Source organism: Bubalus bubalis, chromosome 3, assembly GCF_019923935.1.
Source record: "Bubalus bubalis isolate 160015118507 breed Murrah chromosome 3, NDDB_SH_1, whole genome shotgun sequence".
Classification (NCBI taxonomy): Eukaryota; Metazoa; Chordata; class Mammalia; order Artiodactyla; family Bovidae; genus Bubalus; species Bubalus bubalis.
Genome location: NC_059159.1, coordinates 104,269,101 through 104,285,406, shown reverse-complemented (window position 1 = coordinate 104,285,406; position 16,306 = coordinate 104,269,101). Strand labels below are relative to the sequence as shown.

The 16,306-nt window shown below is 45.0% G+C and overlaps 1 protein-coding gene across 1 annotated transcript; it reads left to right on the top strand.

Annotated features, from left to right (window-relative positions):
• Positions 1 to 2,161: 2,161 nt before the first annotated feature.
• Positions 2,162 to 15,993, top strand: KCNV2 (potassium voltage-gated channel modifier subfamily V member 2). Its single transcript, XM_025281562.3, has 2 exons — positions 2,162 to 3,815; positions 15,673 to 15,993. The coding sequence occupies exons 1-2, from the start codon at positions 2,397 to 2,399 to the stop codon at positions 15,952 to 15,954; spliced, it is 1,701 nt and encodes a 566-aa protein (XP_025137347.2). The 5' UTR covers positions 2,162 to 2,396; the 3' UTR covers positions 15,955 to 15,993.
• The last annotated feature ends 313 nt before the right edge of the window (positions 15,994 to 16,306 follow it).

The following is a 16,306-nucleotide window of genomic DNA, read 5'->3' as shown; positions in this document are numbered from 1 at the left end:
TACTATCAAACTACTAAGTGGCTACCTTCAAGATGAGGCAGATATTTATGTTCAGATATGAAACCACCTCTAAGATATATGGTTAATTGGAAAATCGCAAAGTGAAAGTGGAAGTCACTCAGTCGTGTCCTACTCTTTGTGACCCCATGGACTATATAGTTCATGGAATTCTCCAGGCCAGAATACTGGAGTGGGTAGACTTTCCCTTCTCCAGGGGATCTTCCCAACCCAGGTCTCCCACACTGCAGGCGGATTCTTTACCAGCTGAGCCACAAGGGAAGCAAAGTGAATCGCCTACTATAATTTGTGTTAATAATAAAGAGCTATTCAGATGATATAGATGGAGACAGATTTTTGCTTGTATATGTTTAGAATATTTCTGGAAGGGTAATCAAAACCTCAGAGGTACACTCAATAATAGCTAGAAGTTCGAGTTGTGGGAGAAAGAAATTTTCTGCTAAAATGCATCTTTGTACTTTTCAAATATTTTGTCATGAACATATATTAGCTATTCGAAATATTAATAAATTGAATTCAGCAACAAATTCCCACTTGAAACTAATCCCTTCCTTTTCTCTGCTACCCCTGTATTTTTCACTCACTCATTTGTTGTGCTTGTATATGTATTTGTATCACCTACAAAACCAAGAACAACTTGAGGGCTGCAACTCTGTCTCTATCAAGTTTCTATCTCCAGCATCTAGCACAGTGTCTTACACAGAGCAGGAGAATTTTTTTCTTAAGTGATGTCTTGAAGAGTGATGAAGACTTTTTCATGGAAGGAAGTCTCATTACTTGATACAGCAGCTGAGCAGGGCTGCAAGACCTTAAGAACATTCTACCTTACAACATGCCCTTATTCTTTAAAAGAAGGAAGGGAGAGACAGAGACAGAAAAAAGAAAAAAACAGAGAGACACAGAGAGAGAGAAAAAAACTGAGATGGACTCAAAGATCAGACTAGACTTTAGAGCAGTGCTGCCAGGAGGAATACATGTGGGGGGGGAAAGTGTGATCATGTGACTGGATGGGAAGGAGACCATTTGAGATCTTCCATAAAGAGCCTCTTGATGAAAGTGTAAGAGGAGAGTGAAAAAGTTGGCTTAAAGCTCAACATTCAGAAAACGTAGATCATGGCATCTGGTCCCATCACTTAATGGCAAATAGATGGGGAAACAGTGGAAACAGTGGCAGACTTTATTTTGGGGCTCCAAAATCACTGCAGAGGGTGACTGCAGCCATGAAATTAAAAGACACGTACTCCCTTGGAAGGAAAGTTATGACCAACCTAGACAGCATACTAAAAAGCAGAGACATTACTTTGTCAACAAAGGTCCATCTAGTCAAGGCTATGGTTTTTCCAGTGGTCATGTATGGATGTGAGAGTTGGACTATAAGGAAAGCTGAGCACCAAACAATTGATGCTTTTGAACTGTGGTGTTGGAGAAGACTCTTGAGGGTCCCTTGGACTGCAAGGAGATCCAACCAGTCCATCCTACAGGAGATCAGTCCTGGGTGTTCACTGGAAGGACTGATGTTAAAGCTGAAACTCCAATATTTTGGCCACCTGATGCAAAGAACTGACTCATTGGAAAAGACCCTCATGCTGGGAAAGATTGAGGGCAGGAGGAGAAGGGGACAACAGAGGATGAGATAGCTGGATGGCATCACCGACTCAATGGACATGGGTTTGGGTGGACTCCAGGAGTTGGTGATGGACAGGGAGGTCTGGCGTGCTGTGGTTCGTGGGGTCACAAAGAGTCGGACACGACTGAGCAACTGAACTGATGATCTAAACAAAAGGTAAATGCTGAGAGGAAACACTTGTCAGGAAGTCTACTTTTTAAGCATTCTGTTGTCATTTCTGTCCCTGTTCATGGTGGGTTTACCTAGGACAGAGGCTGCAACTTCAACAGTTAAGTGTCAAGACACAGGCGTCTACAGTCTATAGCAAATTCAGTTGATGCCATCTCAGCACACAGACACTGCTCGCTTCCTAAGGGCAGGGTTGGCAGACACTTTTATTAGCAATCATCTCTGCCACCTTCTGATTATCTACAGATTTAAGGCCACATAATCATCCTCTGCGTCACAGAGAGGGTGGGGTGGAAACTAAGAGTCTCTAAATCCCTCCTAACACTTGCTACTTCCCTACCAGCAAGATTAGAGCAGTCAACAGCTGTTGGCATATGTACCCAGAACAGACAGGCTGGACTGGGCTGTCCAGAGCCTGAGCAAGGCCAGTTCTCAGGGCAATGCTGGGGACTCCAGGTCTGCTGGTCCAGGCCTGTCTCTCTGAGACAGTAGAGGGCACATGACCAACTTCTAGGGGCAGTGAGCAGGCTAGGGACCCGACCACGACGAGGAGGGCAAAGCCAGGGCTCCCATTCCTCCAGCTATGCTGAAACAGACTGAGAGGAGACGGTCCTGGGGCCAGAGGTCCTGGAATACTACAGAGGGTGAAGACGTGGCCCAGGAGGCGGGGAGTCAATCCCACCGCAGGAGCATCTGCTCTGTGGGGGGCCGCTCGGGTTCCCAGGCCAGCATCCCACCGTGGATCGAGGGCAACTATAACTACTACATCGAGGAGGATGAGGATGGGGAAGAGGAGGAGGAGCTGTGGAAGGATGAGCCGGCCGAGGAGCAGGACCGACAGCCAGGGGAGGCCGCCGCCACCACCGAGCGAGCGGAAGGCGACGGCGCCGACACTCCACTCGTGTCCACCACGCTGAACGTGAACGTGGGCGGCCACAGCTACCACCTGGACTACACGGAGCTGGCCTGCTACCCCAAGACGCGCCTGGGCCGCCTGGCCACGTCCACCAGCCGCAGCCGCCAGCTGGGCTTGTGCGACGATTACGAGGTGCAAACGGACGAATACTTCTTCGACCGCGACCCTGAGGTATTCCAGCTCATCTACAACTTCTACTCGTCCGGGGTACTGCTGGTGCGTGACGAGCTGTGCCCGCGCAGCTTCCTGGAGGAGCTGGGCTACTGGGGCGTGCGTCTCAAGTACACACCGCGCTGCTGCCGCATCTGCTTCGAGGAGCGGCGCGACGACCTGAGCGAGCAACTTAAGATCCAGCGCGAGCTGCGCGCCCAGGCGCAGGCAGAGGAGGCAGAGGAGCTCTTCCAGGACATGCGCTTCTATGGGGCGCAGCGCCGCCGCCTCTGGAACCTCATGGAGAAGCCCTTCTCATCCGTGGCCGCCAAGGCCATTGGGGTGGCCTCCAGCCTCTTCGTGCTCATCTCCGTCGTGGCGCTGGCACTCAACACGGTGGAAGAGATGCAGCAGCAGCCGGAGCGCGGCGAGGGCGGCGGCAACCCGCGGCCCTTTCTGGAGCACGTGGAGACACTGTGCATGGCCTTCTTCACGCTTGAGTTCCTGCTGCGCCTGGCCTCCACGCCCGACCTGCGGCGCTTTGCGCGCAGCGCCCTCAACCTGGTGGACCTGGTTGCCATCCTGCCGCTCTACCTGCAGCTGCTGCTCGAGTGCTTTACCAGCGAGGACCAGCTGCACGTCAAGGGCTCGCCGAGGGAGCACGACCTTGAGACGATGGGCCGCGTGGGCAAGGTGGGCCAGGTACTGCGCGTCATGCGTCTCCTTCGCATCTTCCGCATCCTCAAGCTGGCGCGCCACTCCACAGGTCTGCGCGCCTTTGGCTTCACGCTGCGCCAGTGCTACCAGCAGGTGGGCTGCCTGATGCTCTTCATCACCATGGGCATCCTCACCTTCGCCGCCGCCGTCTACTCCGTGGAGCACGACGTGCAGGGCACTAACTTCACCAGCATCCCGCACGCCTGGTGGTGGGCCGCGGTGAGTACCATGGCCCGTGAGCTTTCCCTCCCCCTTTCCCAACTTGGCAGAAGCTGCTGCTCTCCTTCCTGAGTGATGCCGCCCTCTTTGCTTTGTTCCATCATCTTTCCCCTGCCTTGTTTAATCGTCATTGCTTTCTCATTCTCACTGTCCTCAACCAGAAAATATAAAGCAACAGCAGCAGAATAGGTTAGGTGTTAAAAGGCTCGAAAGACAAGACGAAGTCCAAGGAGCTTGACTTGGTCCTGACGTGATTCTAGGAATCTCCAAAGCTAGATTTAGTTTTAATACCCCTTAGAGGCTGATTTTAAGGAACAGTGATTGTTCACGGATGAAGCCTGAGAACTTCATCATCATCACTCATGTTATCTGTCACTTATTGAACACCTGTTGTCCTGAGTGGCTTATAATGCTTATTTCAGCATCACAACCATTTGAAGTGGCTAGGATCACTATTTTTTAAGAGGAAAAATTTCCTTCAAGTGTTGAAGGAAACTGTTGATGTCTGCAGGGGAGGAAATAAGACTTGGCTGAAGAGTGTCAACCCTCACAGAAATTTCACCAGTTCTAGCTAAATCTGAGCATCTAACACTGAAACTTGCTCTGGTATCACAAAAATTATTTCTGGACCTGGCATTATTGCCCCATTTTACAGCCAGAGGAATTGAGGTGCAGACAAATTGAGTGTAGACACACAGATAATAGCAAAGTGAGGATTGAAATGCAAGCCTGCCCAACTGCAAAATCCATGCCCTTTCCCCACCAAAACCCATGCCCTTTCCACACTCCAGCACTGCCTTTCTCACGCTTGAGTTTTTCTGCATTCCTTACTTAATTTGAAGTTAGTGCATGAGTTATTTTTGTCATTATTTTCTTTGGTGTTTGTCTTTTATAATAATTTATGCCATTTGCTCAAATATCTGTTTCTCATGTGCTAGACTAAATCCTTAGGAAAATCCCTGAATTCCTGGAAATGTTGATTGAGTCTTAAGTCAATGAATGAATTGACATATGTTCATAGGAAGGGGCTTTCTTGGTGGCTCGGTGGTAAATAATCCACCTATAATGTAGGAGATGCAGGTTCCATCCCTGGGTCAGGAAGATCTCCTAGAAATGAACATGGCAACACACTCTGGTATTCTTGCCTGGGGAATTCAATGGACAGAGGAGCCTGGTGGGCTATAGTCCATAGGGTTGCAAAGAGTGGGACACGACTGAAGTGATTTAGCACACACACATGCCACATACACACATAGGAAAGAACTAGGTGTATGCTTTCCTTATTTTTTAATTAGCTTGTTTATAATGCCTTTAAAGACATTAAGCAAATATAACCAGTTTTTGCTGTGTTACAAAATAGATACTTTTGACATTAATATTGGATATGATATAACCCACAGTCTGGTGTAAAGTTCTGATGTGAACCTACTCAGGGCTCCTACTAAGAGTGTAGCATAGTAGGATGGAAAATTGAGGATTAGGTTCCAGTCACAGATCTGCTAATAATTAACTGTGACCCTGCATAATGTGTGACCCTTTCATTACCTGTGAAACCTTGCCCCCTTTCTCCCTGGCCTCAGTCTTCTCATCTCCAAGAGGAAAGGGTATATGCTATGCTATGCTATGCTAAGTCACTCCAGTCGTGTCCAACTCTGTAAAGGGTATAGAGCTCTACAATTCAATGAGTCTCACTTCCCTGGAAAGCAGAGTACTGACGTGTACAACAGGATTTGTGAGCTTTCCTTGGTGACAGGATGATGTTCGGCTCTTCCAAATAAACATTTGAGCCAAATGCTGCTCCTCTGATCATATTCCAAATGATGAAAGGTCATCCCCATAGTAGATAACCATGTGTACAGATGGAACAAATGGAGCATGATTTATCCATTATTGGATAAATAATGGATTTATCCAATTTATTGGATGAATAAATTTATTTTTTATTTATAAAAAAAATTGTTTATAAGTTTTGGCCAATGCATTGGCCAAACACATGCATTGGCAAACATCATTGATGTTAGTGATGAGTAAAGCAAGGAGGGAAAAGAGAAAATCCACAGGCTGATGACATAAAACCAAGTTGTAGAAAGTCAAGTTTTCATTCAGCCAAATATTTTAGAAGGCTAGCGTATGTAAGCTGGACCTAGTGGACTCTTTGATATTGTATTTTTAATGCACAAAAGGTTTTTTTTTTTACCTTTTGTATATTAGTATAAAATTTTTGATGAGAAGTCTGTTGCTAATGAGTTCTTCTCTTTAAAAAATTTCCTGAAGTGAATGCCTAAGAATCTCCTTTAATGTCTTGATCTGTTTGATGTATAATACTTAAAAATTTTCAACTTATCCTCCTTTTTATATTAACTAAAATCATTTCAAAGTTGGTATTTTCTATAGATTTGACAATAAAAATTGAATTATCATTCAGTTTCTATCTATAACAAAGTTTACCAATTATTACTTTTACCAGTGTGATTTTTCTTTTTTTCTCTCTATAAGACATGGTTTTCATAGGCCAGAATTTGCACATGTCAACCTACCATTAACCAGCCTTAACCTTTACCACTGGCATTCATCCATTTTGTTCTCTAAGAATTAGTTATACTAGTAAAAATCATTATGAATTAGACAAAAGACTGATTATCTGTATTTGTTTCTGAACTAACCTATGAAAACAATGGGAACAACTCCCCTTGAAGATTCCTCAGGACCAATATATTATTAACCCAATTCATCTATATATTTCTGATGACATTGCATATTGTATACTAAGGGCCCTTATTTGCAATAAAGCAAAAAGAAGATGCAAAGTAAAATGATACAAAAGATTAGGACCAAATCTTCATGTAACCCTCAAAATCCATTTTCATTCACTGAGCAAGATTTTTTTTTTTTTTTTTTTTGAGCACTTAGTGTGCCAAGGAGTATTCTAAACTCTAGGGATACTGAGTGATTGCGGGTGGCAGGAGGGGGTGGGAAGTGAAATTCTTTCCCTCATGGAGTTTGCAGACTCATGGAGAGAGATAATAAATTATTTCAGAGGTTAGTGTGTTTTTATAGGATAGAGAGTGATCCGGGTGGTAGAATCTACCTTTGATATAATAGTGGAATAGTCAGAGAAGCCTTCCTGGAAAAGATGACATTTATTAAAACTTGAGTGGTGAGCAAGCTCTGACTACTGAGCCCACAGGCCCTAGAATCAGCAAGGTGCCGCAACTATTGAAGCCCATGAGCTAGAGCCTGTGCTCTCCCACAAGAGAAGTCACCGCAGTGAGGAGCCCACGCACTGCAGCTAGAAAGCAGCCCCCGCCCTCCGCAACTAGAGAAAGCCCTCACTCAGCAATGAAGATCCAGCACAGCCAAAAGTAAATACATACATAAACATAACAGTGTGTACATATACTAAAAGAAAAAAAGAGCTTGAATGATGAGAAGAAGCTCATCTAAATAGGCATGACTGAGCAGACATAAGAATCTGAGAAGTAGAATCCTAATGTATGATTATGAGATCATACATCTCATAATTTAAAAAATTTTGAGCACACATGCATGATAAATGTGTAGTTATTCATAAGTTATAAGCTATTTATTGCTGTAATAATGATGCATTACAAACCACCCCAAAATTCTATGGCTTAAAATGTCAAGCATCTTTTTGGCTCATGAGTTTTCAAGTCAGCAACTCAGGCTGGTTTCAACCACAAGATTCTTGTCATTTGGACTGATGTCAGCCACTCATGTCCCAGTCTGATGGTCACCTGGCTGACATCTGGGATGAAGAGGGCGACTAGGTCTTTCCTCATCCAGGTGGCATGTATCCATGGCTGTGGCAAAGAGCAAGAGAGAGAGAGTGTGCAAGCCCAATCATGCAAACTCTGATAAGCTTTTGTTCTTGTCACATGCTCAACGCATTGGCCAAAGTAAATCACAAGGCCAAACTCAGAGTCAAAGGGCAGAGCAAATTAGCCCACTCCCCATAGGAAAGCACCACAAAGTTGTATGGCAAAGAACCTGGATACAGGAAGACAGAGAGTCTTGCAATATAATCAACCTACTGCATTAAGATATTACCTCTCAAATATATTATATAGTTCAGAAAACATACACTCCCACATTGAAAATGTAAAGATGAAGTAAAGAAAACTAGTATTGATATTTTCTTGGCCCACTGCAGTGCTGTAGCCTTTGTGGTGTACTCACCCACATTAGGAATGCGTTCTCTAATCCCTCCTTCCATGTGCTTTTAGTGCTCTCAGACAACCCAGCATCTGACTTGTTTTTAATAATCTCCTCTGTCTCTATGCCAAGGATCCTGCAACTTTCCTTAGTAATTCAACTCAGGGTTTTTAAGAGAAGCATGGCAATTTTCATTATTGTGAATTCTCCTACAGCTGCAGAACAAATCCCTCATGGACACTCATGTCTGGAGATGCTCATGCATTAGAAGACAGTCCCTGCTCATCTGTCAAATGTAGGTTATTTGTAAGCATAATGTAATAGGAAACATATGTAAAGTACTAGCTCGTACGCTATCCACAGTAAATACAAGCTACCATATCTGACTAGTTGATAGTCTTTATCACATGGAAACAATCATCTCTGCTTCCAGATTCATTTGGGGGAAAATAAAACAGAAGTGATTCCTTCTCTCCTGGGGAAAAGAGAGAGACTATAAGATGCACAAGAGGGTCAGCTGTTCGATCCTGGGAGAGCTTCTGAGCATGCAGATAAACAGGCCCAGGCCCGGAGGAGCTCCAGCCGTGTGGAGGCTCCCTGGGTTGCCTGGGTGTGGGGAATGCATGGCACAGCTTAACAAGCACAGTTAGCTCTGTGATCAAGCTGTAAGCATCGGCCTCCGTTGCGGCTGTGTTTCTGAGGAGAAAAGCAACAACGGGATGGTTGAACAGACCGTTTCCTTCTGAGCTTGGCAGAGCAAGTCAAAGCTGCAGAAACCAGATAGGAAATTATATCATGAACTCATGTCTTTAAAAACTAACAAAATCTCTTAAAAAAGAAAATTTATCTCTGGCTGAGGCTTCACATAATTGTGGCCCACAGACTTTGTTCTTGTTTCTGTTTTCCTCAAGTCTGTTATCATTTCCTTGCAAATAGGTGGCTCTTACAGGATCACTGAGATTCATTTTATTCTTATCACCTGCTTTCTTGGAGAAGGCCCATTTGAAAGGTGAATCAGGAAAACAGAAACAAAACCAAGGTATTTTAAACAGAGGGCATTTGATACAGGGAGATTGATACATAGGCTGGAAGAGCAAAAGGGGGAAAGTGAGATAACCTAAAGATTGGTGAGTATAGGAAACAATGTTGGCCCCGGAATTAGGCGAGCAAATAGGAGAGGGTAGAGTTACTGGAGAAGGCGATGGCACCCCACTCCAGTGCTCTTGCCTGGGAAATCCTGTGGACAGAGGAGCCTGGTGGGCTGCAGTCCATGGGGTCGCTAAGAGTCAGACACGACTGAGTGACTTCACTTTCACTTTTCACTTTCATGCATTGGAGAAGGAAATGGCAACCCACTCCAGTGTTCTTGCCTGGAGAATCCCAGGGATGGGGGAGCCTGGTGGGCTGCCATCTATGGGGTCACACAGAGTCGGACACGACTGAAGCGGCTTAGCAGCAGCAGCAGAGTTACTGGAACCTAGGAGTACAGAGCAGGAGCCGCTATGGCTGTGTCCTGACATCAGGACACCCAAGATGGCACCACGAGGCTGGTGCTGGGTGTGCTAAAAGAGGCCTGAGCTGTGGCTCTCTGTCATTGTTGAGGGATGATGACAGAAACCAGATGCAGCAAGAGAGGCCCTCACTTCCTCATTCTATCTTCTGGTCTCCCAACAGTGTCTCTCATTGGCAGAACCTCACCACGAGACAGCAAGCAAGGGAACCTGGAAAATGTGGTTTGCATCCTTCCAGTTGCTGAATTACAGAAAAGCGCACAGAAGGGAATGGGGCTTGGAGCCGAGAAATAAGGAGTAAAGGTTTGGCACAGAAGGCACTGAAGTTCTCCTGGCTCCTTCAGAAATAGCACAGGAGCCATCAACTGGGCAAAGGCTCTTAGGCACTTCTGTGGCTTTTGGTCTGGTGGACTCCTGATTTTGAGGTGGTCCCCTTTTAGCTCTGTAAGCTCTCCCTGTTGGCCAATATAACTCGAGTGGGACATGATAGAATTGTAGAGGATAGGGAGAAGTGCCAAGTAAGCTGAGAATGTGACGGCATCATCATTCTTGTATGCCTTTCTAGGGACAGAGTCCAAACTGGCCTTAGCCTCTGGACAGCCTCCCCATGATGGTACAATTCATGTACATCTCAGAACTTTCATACACACAGGAGACTGGTTGTGCTCTTCCAGGAGATTACCCATGACCTCATTCTAACAGGGCTTCCACTGATCAACACATTTTTTGAATTCCACTGAGGAATTGTTCCACTGAGCACGTGCCACAACATCTGCGACATGTCCACTTACTTCTTCATAGTGAAGTTACATCCTTCCCTTTATGATGCTGGATTTAATGTTTTTAAATAGTTAAGACCCTTGAGTTTAAAACCAGCCCAAAGGTTAATCCTCAAGGTGGATAAGAACACTTGTTTCAAAATCATACCACTGAATTCTCTGTATAGATTATAATCCCAAGAAGGAATTCCTAAAATATTTGTAGTAGCCACAGCCACATGGGTAGGCTAAGTATAGTCTTTGAAGCTAAATTCATTAAAGGACAACATGAAGTATGTGATAATCTGAGCCAGAAAATGTTGGTCTTTACTACCTCAAATTCTTTGGGAATTAAGAAGAGGAATTAATTCTTTGGGAAATCAGTTTTGTTCCTTGAAATCATTATTCCTGGATGTAGGGATTACTAGGTGCTAAGACATAATCTTGGAGTAGAAAACGGCAACCCATTCTAGTAATCTTCCCTGGAAAATTCCATAGACAGAGGAGCCTGGTGGGCTATAGTCCACAGGGTCACAAAGAGTCAGCCACAACTGAGCGACTGAACACAAGATGTAATTTATGACGAGGACACTATGAAGGAACTAAACATTCCTTGCTGAAGGAGAAATTCAAGTATAGTTATTCTAAAGTTTCAGAGACAAATTGGATGCTTGTCCTCCTTGTAACATTTAGCAGGTCAGGATTTGCTGACCAGTGGGTGACCTGCTGGGGAAAGGCTACCTTCTGGCTTTGGGAACCCAAGAGCTGGGAAAAATATGTAAATTTTCAACAGAATGGTAGAGTGGCTGAGCCAGCCAATATTTTCAGGATATTAAGATGGATGGTGGAAATTTCGGTCACATGTCCAAACCCAAATCCTGCTAATGAGAGAACTTGCTCTGTGAGGTCACTGGAGTCATTCTGAAACCTTCCATTTTTAATGCTCTCTCAGGGAGAAATGGTTTGGCCTGTGGAATGTGGAGAAGAAGTTTCCATAAGCCAAGGAATCCTGGGTTCCTCTGGAGCCAAGAAGCAAGAACCAGATCACCAGTTAAATCAGATTATCCCCCAGACAGGCAGTGCATAAATTAGCTCTGCATTTGGAACAAACTCTTCAGAATCAGTCATACCGTCTCCTAGCAGAAGAGATCTCTTGTCTAAAAATAGAGATCCAAGACATACAAAAATATTTAGATCATATTATGCACATCAAATATTTAATCTTTCTTCAGCCAATTCTCTTTGCTTCTGACTTTTCACTCAAAGTTCAGCCAAGAAAAATTAAAAAAGAAAGAAGCTGGGGTTGGGAGAGAATCAAAGCCAACTGTGGGGACTGAGCAAAGGTTTAAATCAGGCACTTTGTCTCAGTGATTTTCCTTCCTGTGTATCCTCATGTTTCAAACCCACCCCCACCCTCTCAGTCCTGGATCCTTGAGGGGCTGGTTTAGACCAAAGTCTCTGCTTTGGCCTTTTGTGGGTGCTTCCTGATCTGAACTACCCCTTCCTGTCACTCACCCTTTCATCCAGACTCCAGCTAAGTTGACTGACTAAACACTCACAGAGAGGTGTGAGTAACGGGGCTAGTGATGTATGGAAGCTGTTCACACACCTGGATAGAGAGCCGATGCAGTTTTTAACTTTTTATTATATATTGGCTTGCAGCTGATTAACAATGCTGTGATCAACCCAGGTGCACAGCAGAGGGACTCAGCCACAGGTATCCATGCATCCATTCTCCCCTCCCCTCAGGCTGCCACATAACATTGAGCAGAGTACCATGTGCTGTGCTATAAGGCCTTGCTGGTTATCCATTTTAAGTATAGCAGTGTGTACATATCCATCCCAAACTCCCTAACTACTCAGGTTCTTTTACGTTCTGTGTGGCCAATGACAAGAAACATACACACACATACACACACAATGCAAACTTTTCTTTTCTTTTTTAAGATTAGCCCATGATCTTATTTTATCACTGTCTCTCATCACCCTTTAACCAGAAGGTAGGAAAAGGAGACTCTGTACTGGAGACATGGTGTCCCATCCAGTCTCCCCTAACAGCATTCAGCATGAGTCTCTTCCCCAGTCTGTTGGACTAATGAGCACAACTAACATTATCCCTTATATACCAGTGCCAGACACTCCTTCAGGTGGCGCTAGTGGTAAAGAACCTGTCTGCCAGTGCAGGAGATGTAAGAGATGGGGGTTCAATCTCTGAGTGGGAAAGATCCCCTGGAGAAAGGAATGGCAATCCACTCCAATATTCTTGTCTGGAAAATTCCATGGACGGAGGAGCGTGGCGGGCTACAGTCCATGGGATCGCAAAGAGTCAGACACAACTGAAGCAACTTACCAACAGCAGCAGCAGCCACTCCTTTAATTCCCTAACAACCCTCAGAGGTACACACTATGATTCTTCTCCACATTTCAAAAGTAGAAACTGAGGTAGAGAGCATTCAGGCCACTTACCCCAGTCCCACAGCTGTGGCCTAGGGCCACACCTGCTTCCTAACCTAGTCTATGCCCTCCTGCCTCTCTCAAATGCAGGCTTGAATTTTCCCACTAGGGGAGGAGCATTCCCACACTCCACCCCCAACCCCTCCAACACACGCACACCCTCTGCAGGTCTCTCTCTGGAGATGGAGTAGTGAGAGGTGGCATGTCACCTGTCCCAGGAGGAGTTGCATCCTCCCTCTTTGATAGGCTGCATGAAGCTCTGGTTCTTATCAGGGCCACCAGATTTGCCCAGCTGGCCTACTTGTCCATTTCATTCTAACTCATCAATCACACTTTAAGTTCAAACTGACCCTTACGTCATCGAAACAAAAAGGTTTACATTTCTAAGCTAGAGGCTGTCTCTGTACAGACCCACAGGGTGATCAGATCTGTACATTTATACCGTATGCTGGAAAATTGTGCAACACAAATCGATAAAGCTGACACTGCCCCCTGGAGTTGTGCAACCCACAGTCTTTTCAACTGTAATCAACAGCCCTGCCTAAAAGACTTCTAGTAATTCTGCCAAGAGTCTGGGGACTAACGGGAGTCTTAGTATATGAGGCATAAAAAACAGGCCCCGAGAGATTTTCCTGGGCTTTCTCTGGCTACGTTGACTGATAACTAGTCCCGTGGGTATCTGCATTTTAAAACAGAAGCTTGTTAACCTAAATAAATCTCTAATTAATGGAATTTAAAGCAGTAACAAGTGTGATAGGAAGGATTTCATGCAGGGTGAACCTATTTGTGGTCAGTGATGTCTTACAAAAGTCCCTTCAAAGAATAATGAGTGTGTTTCTCCAGACATTGGCAATTAAACCACCTTAAAGATAAAATATCTCATTCGAACTACCTAACAGCTCTGAGAAGTATGAGTTCAGTTCAGTCACTCAGTCGTGTCCAACTCTTTGTGACCCCATGAACCGCAGCACGCCAGGCCTCCCTGTCCATCACCAACTCCTGGAGTTTACCCAAACCCATGTCCATTGAGTTGGTGACGCCATCTAACCATCTCATCCTCTGTCATCCCCTTCTTCTCCTACCTTCAATCTTTCCCAGCATCAGGGTCTTTTCCAATGAGTCAGCTCTTTGCATCAGGTGGCCAAAGTATTGGAGTTTCAGCTTCAACATCAGTCCTACCAATGAACACCCAGGACTGATCTCCTTTAGAATGGACTGGTTGGGTCTCCTTGCAGTCCAAGGGACTCTCAAGAGTCTTCTCCAACACCACAGTTCAAAAGCATCAATTCTTCGGCGCTCAGCCTTCTTCACAGTCCAACTCTCACATCCATACATGACCACTGGAAAAACCATAGCCTTGACTAGACGGACATTTGTTGACAAAGTAATGTCTCTACTTTTTAATATGCTGTATGAGAAGTATGAAAGTTGCCCCTATTTTAAGGATGAGAGGAGGACAACAGAGGAGGCTGATTTTAATGTCTTTTGTGTGCCTGATAGTATGAAGCACTTTATAATCTTTTTTCCCTGAACTTTATACTTTTTATTTTGTATTAGGGTATGAAGTAAAGTGTTAGTCACTCAGTCATGCCCAACTCTTTGCAACCCCATGGACTGTAGCCCACCAGGCTCCTCTGTCCATGGAATTCTCCAGGCAGGAAAGCTGGAGTGGGTAGCCATGCCCTTCTCCAGGGGATCTTCCTGACCCAGAGAGGGAACCTGAGTCTCCCACACTGAAGGCCGATTCTTTACCATCTGAGCTACCAGGGAAGCCCGTGTTGGGGTGTAGTCAATTAGCAATGTTGTGGTAATTTCAGGTGAACAGTGAAGGGACTCAGCCATATATATATACATATAATCATTTTTTTAATGTAGCCTTCATGAGAACCCTGAGACTTAGTTATTAGCCTCCTGTTTTATTTTTTAAATTTATTTAATTGGAGTATAATTGCTTTATAATGTTGTGTTGGTTTCTGCTGTACAACTCCATGACTCAGCCATAAGTATGCATATATTCCCTCCCTCTCGAGCGCCCCTTGCACCCATCCCCCACCCCAGCCTTCTAGGTCACCACGGAGCACTGAGTTCCCTGTGCTGCTCAGCAGGTTCTCATTAGTTCTCCATTTTATAACAGTAGTGTATATATGTCAACCCCAATTCCTCCCACCTCCTCCCTTCCCCACCTTGGTGTCCATATGTTTGTTCTCTATGTCTCTGTCTTTATTTCTGCTGTACCATTTTTCTAGATTCCACATATATATGTTAATATGTAATACGATATTTGTTTTTCTTTCTGACTTACTTCAGTCTGTATAACAGGCTCTAGGTTCATCCACATCACTACAAATCACTCAATTTCATTCCATTCTATGGTTGAGTAGTATTCCATTGTTTATCGCTACCATACCTTCTATCTTCCTGTTTTAGATGCAAGAACCAAGGCTTAGAAATTCCAAATGCTTTGCCCAAGGTCTCTCAGCTGGGAAGGGTCAGAGTGAGGACTTGAACCCAGGTCTGACTGGTTCTAAGCCCAAGCTCTTTCTAGTACATGTACCATGTAGGCAAACCCAGGGGCCCTGTTCTAAATTCGGCCCCAGATGAAGGAGGCAGAGGCCTGCATTCCTTGAGCATGTTCTATGCTGGGAACTTCATGCGCATGCTCCTCTGTGACCTTCACAACAACCCTTTAAAGGTATTACCTCCTCTGTATTGTAAGAAAATGTATACATGACGGTCAGGATTTAAACCCAAGCCTTTCGGCTCCAAAGCTTGTATTCTTTCCATGACACAAGTCTTGCAGGCAAAATTCCTGGTACCTTCGAAAGCTGGCCCCACGGGGAGCTGTTACACGACCCACAGGCACCTTCAGGGGGGTGGAAGACACCTTCCTACCTGGTTCTCTCTTTTCCTACTTCTCCCTCTCGATGCTAACAATTCCATTCTACTTCCCCTCCCTCACAGGTGAGCATCTCCACTGTGGGCTATGGAGACATGTACCCAGAGACCCACCTGGGCAGGCTTTTTGCCTTCCTCTGCATTGCTTTTGGAATCATCCTCAATGGAATGCCCATATCCATCCTCTACAACAAATTCTCTGATTACTACAGCAAGCTCAAGGCTTACGAGTACACAGCCATACGGAGGGAGAGGGGGAATGTGGAGTTCTTGCAAAGAGCCAGGAAGAAGATAGCAGAGTGCTTGGCTGGAAGCAACTCACAGGCCACCCCAAGGCTAAATAATTAATATCTCTTAGTACGTGTGGCTGGTTGAAGCCATGAACGTCAAGGCTTCATTCCACTTTCCTTTTTTGTTGTTTTTTATTATAGGAATGACAGTGAAAGGGCATGTGAAGCAGACACACACAAAAGGCATTCAGTTCGCAAAGTTCTACCTCTAGAAATGTTCATTTTGGCCCAAACTCAGACTGCCTCCTGCTACTCTTCAGTGATGTCGTATAAGAGTCTGGCCTGCTCAATGACACTGATATTGAAAACTCCTCAAGAGGAGCAACAGTTCCTTGTATTTCTCTTGTAGCTTCTTGTGGCTTTTCAGTAAATACTTTTGGACTTGAGCTGACTTGAATTTCCTGGTTGAA

What these genes read in the sequence shown, in the direction of transcription:
- KCNV2 (XM_025281562.3), top strand. Translation starts at nt 2,397, where the DNA reads ATGCTGAAACAGACTGAGAGGAGACGGTCCTGGGGCCAGAGGTCCTGG. An exon ending in ACGCCTGGTGGTGGGCCGCG is followed by an intron (nt 3,816 to 15,672) that starts GTGAGTACCATG and finishes CCTCCCTCACAG; the next exon opens with GTGAGCATCTCCACTGTGGG.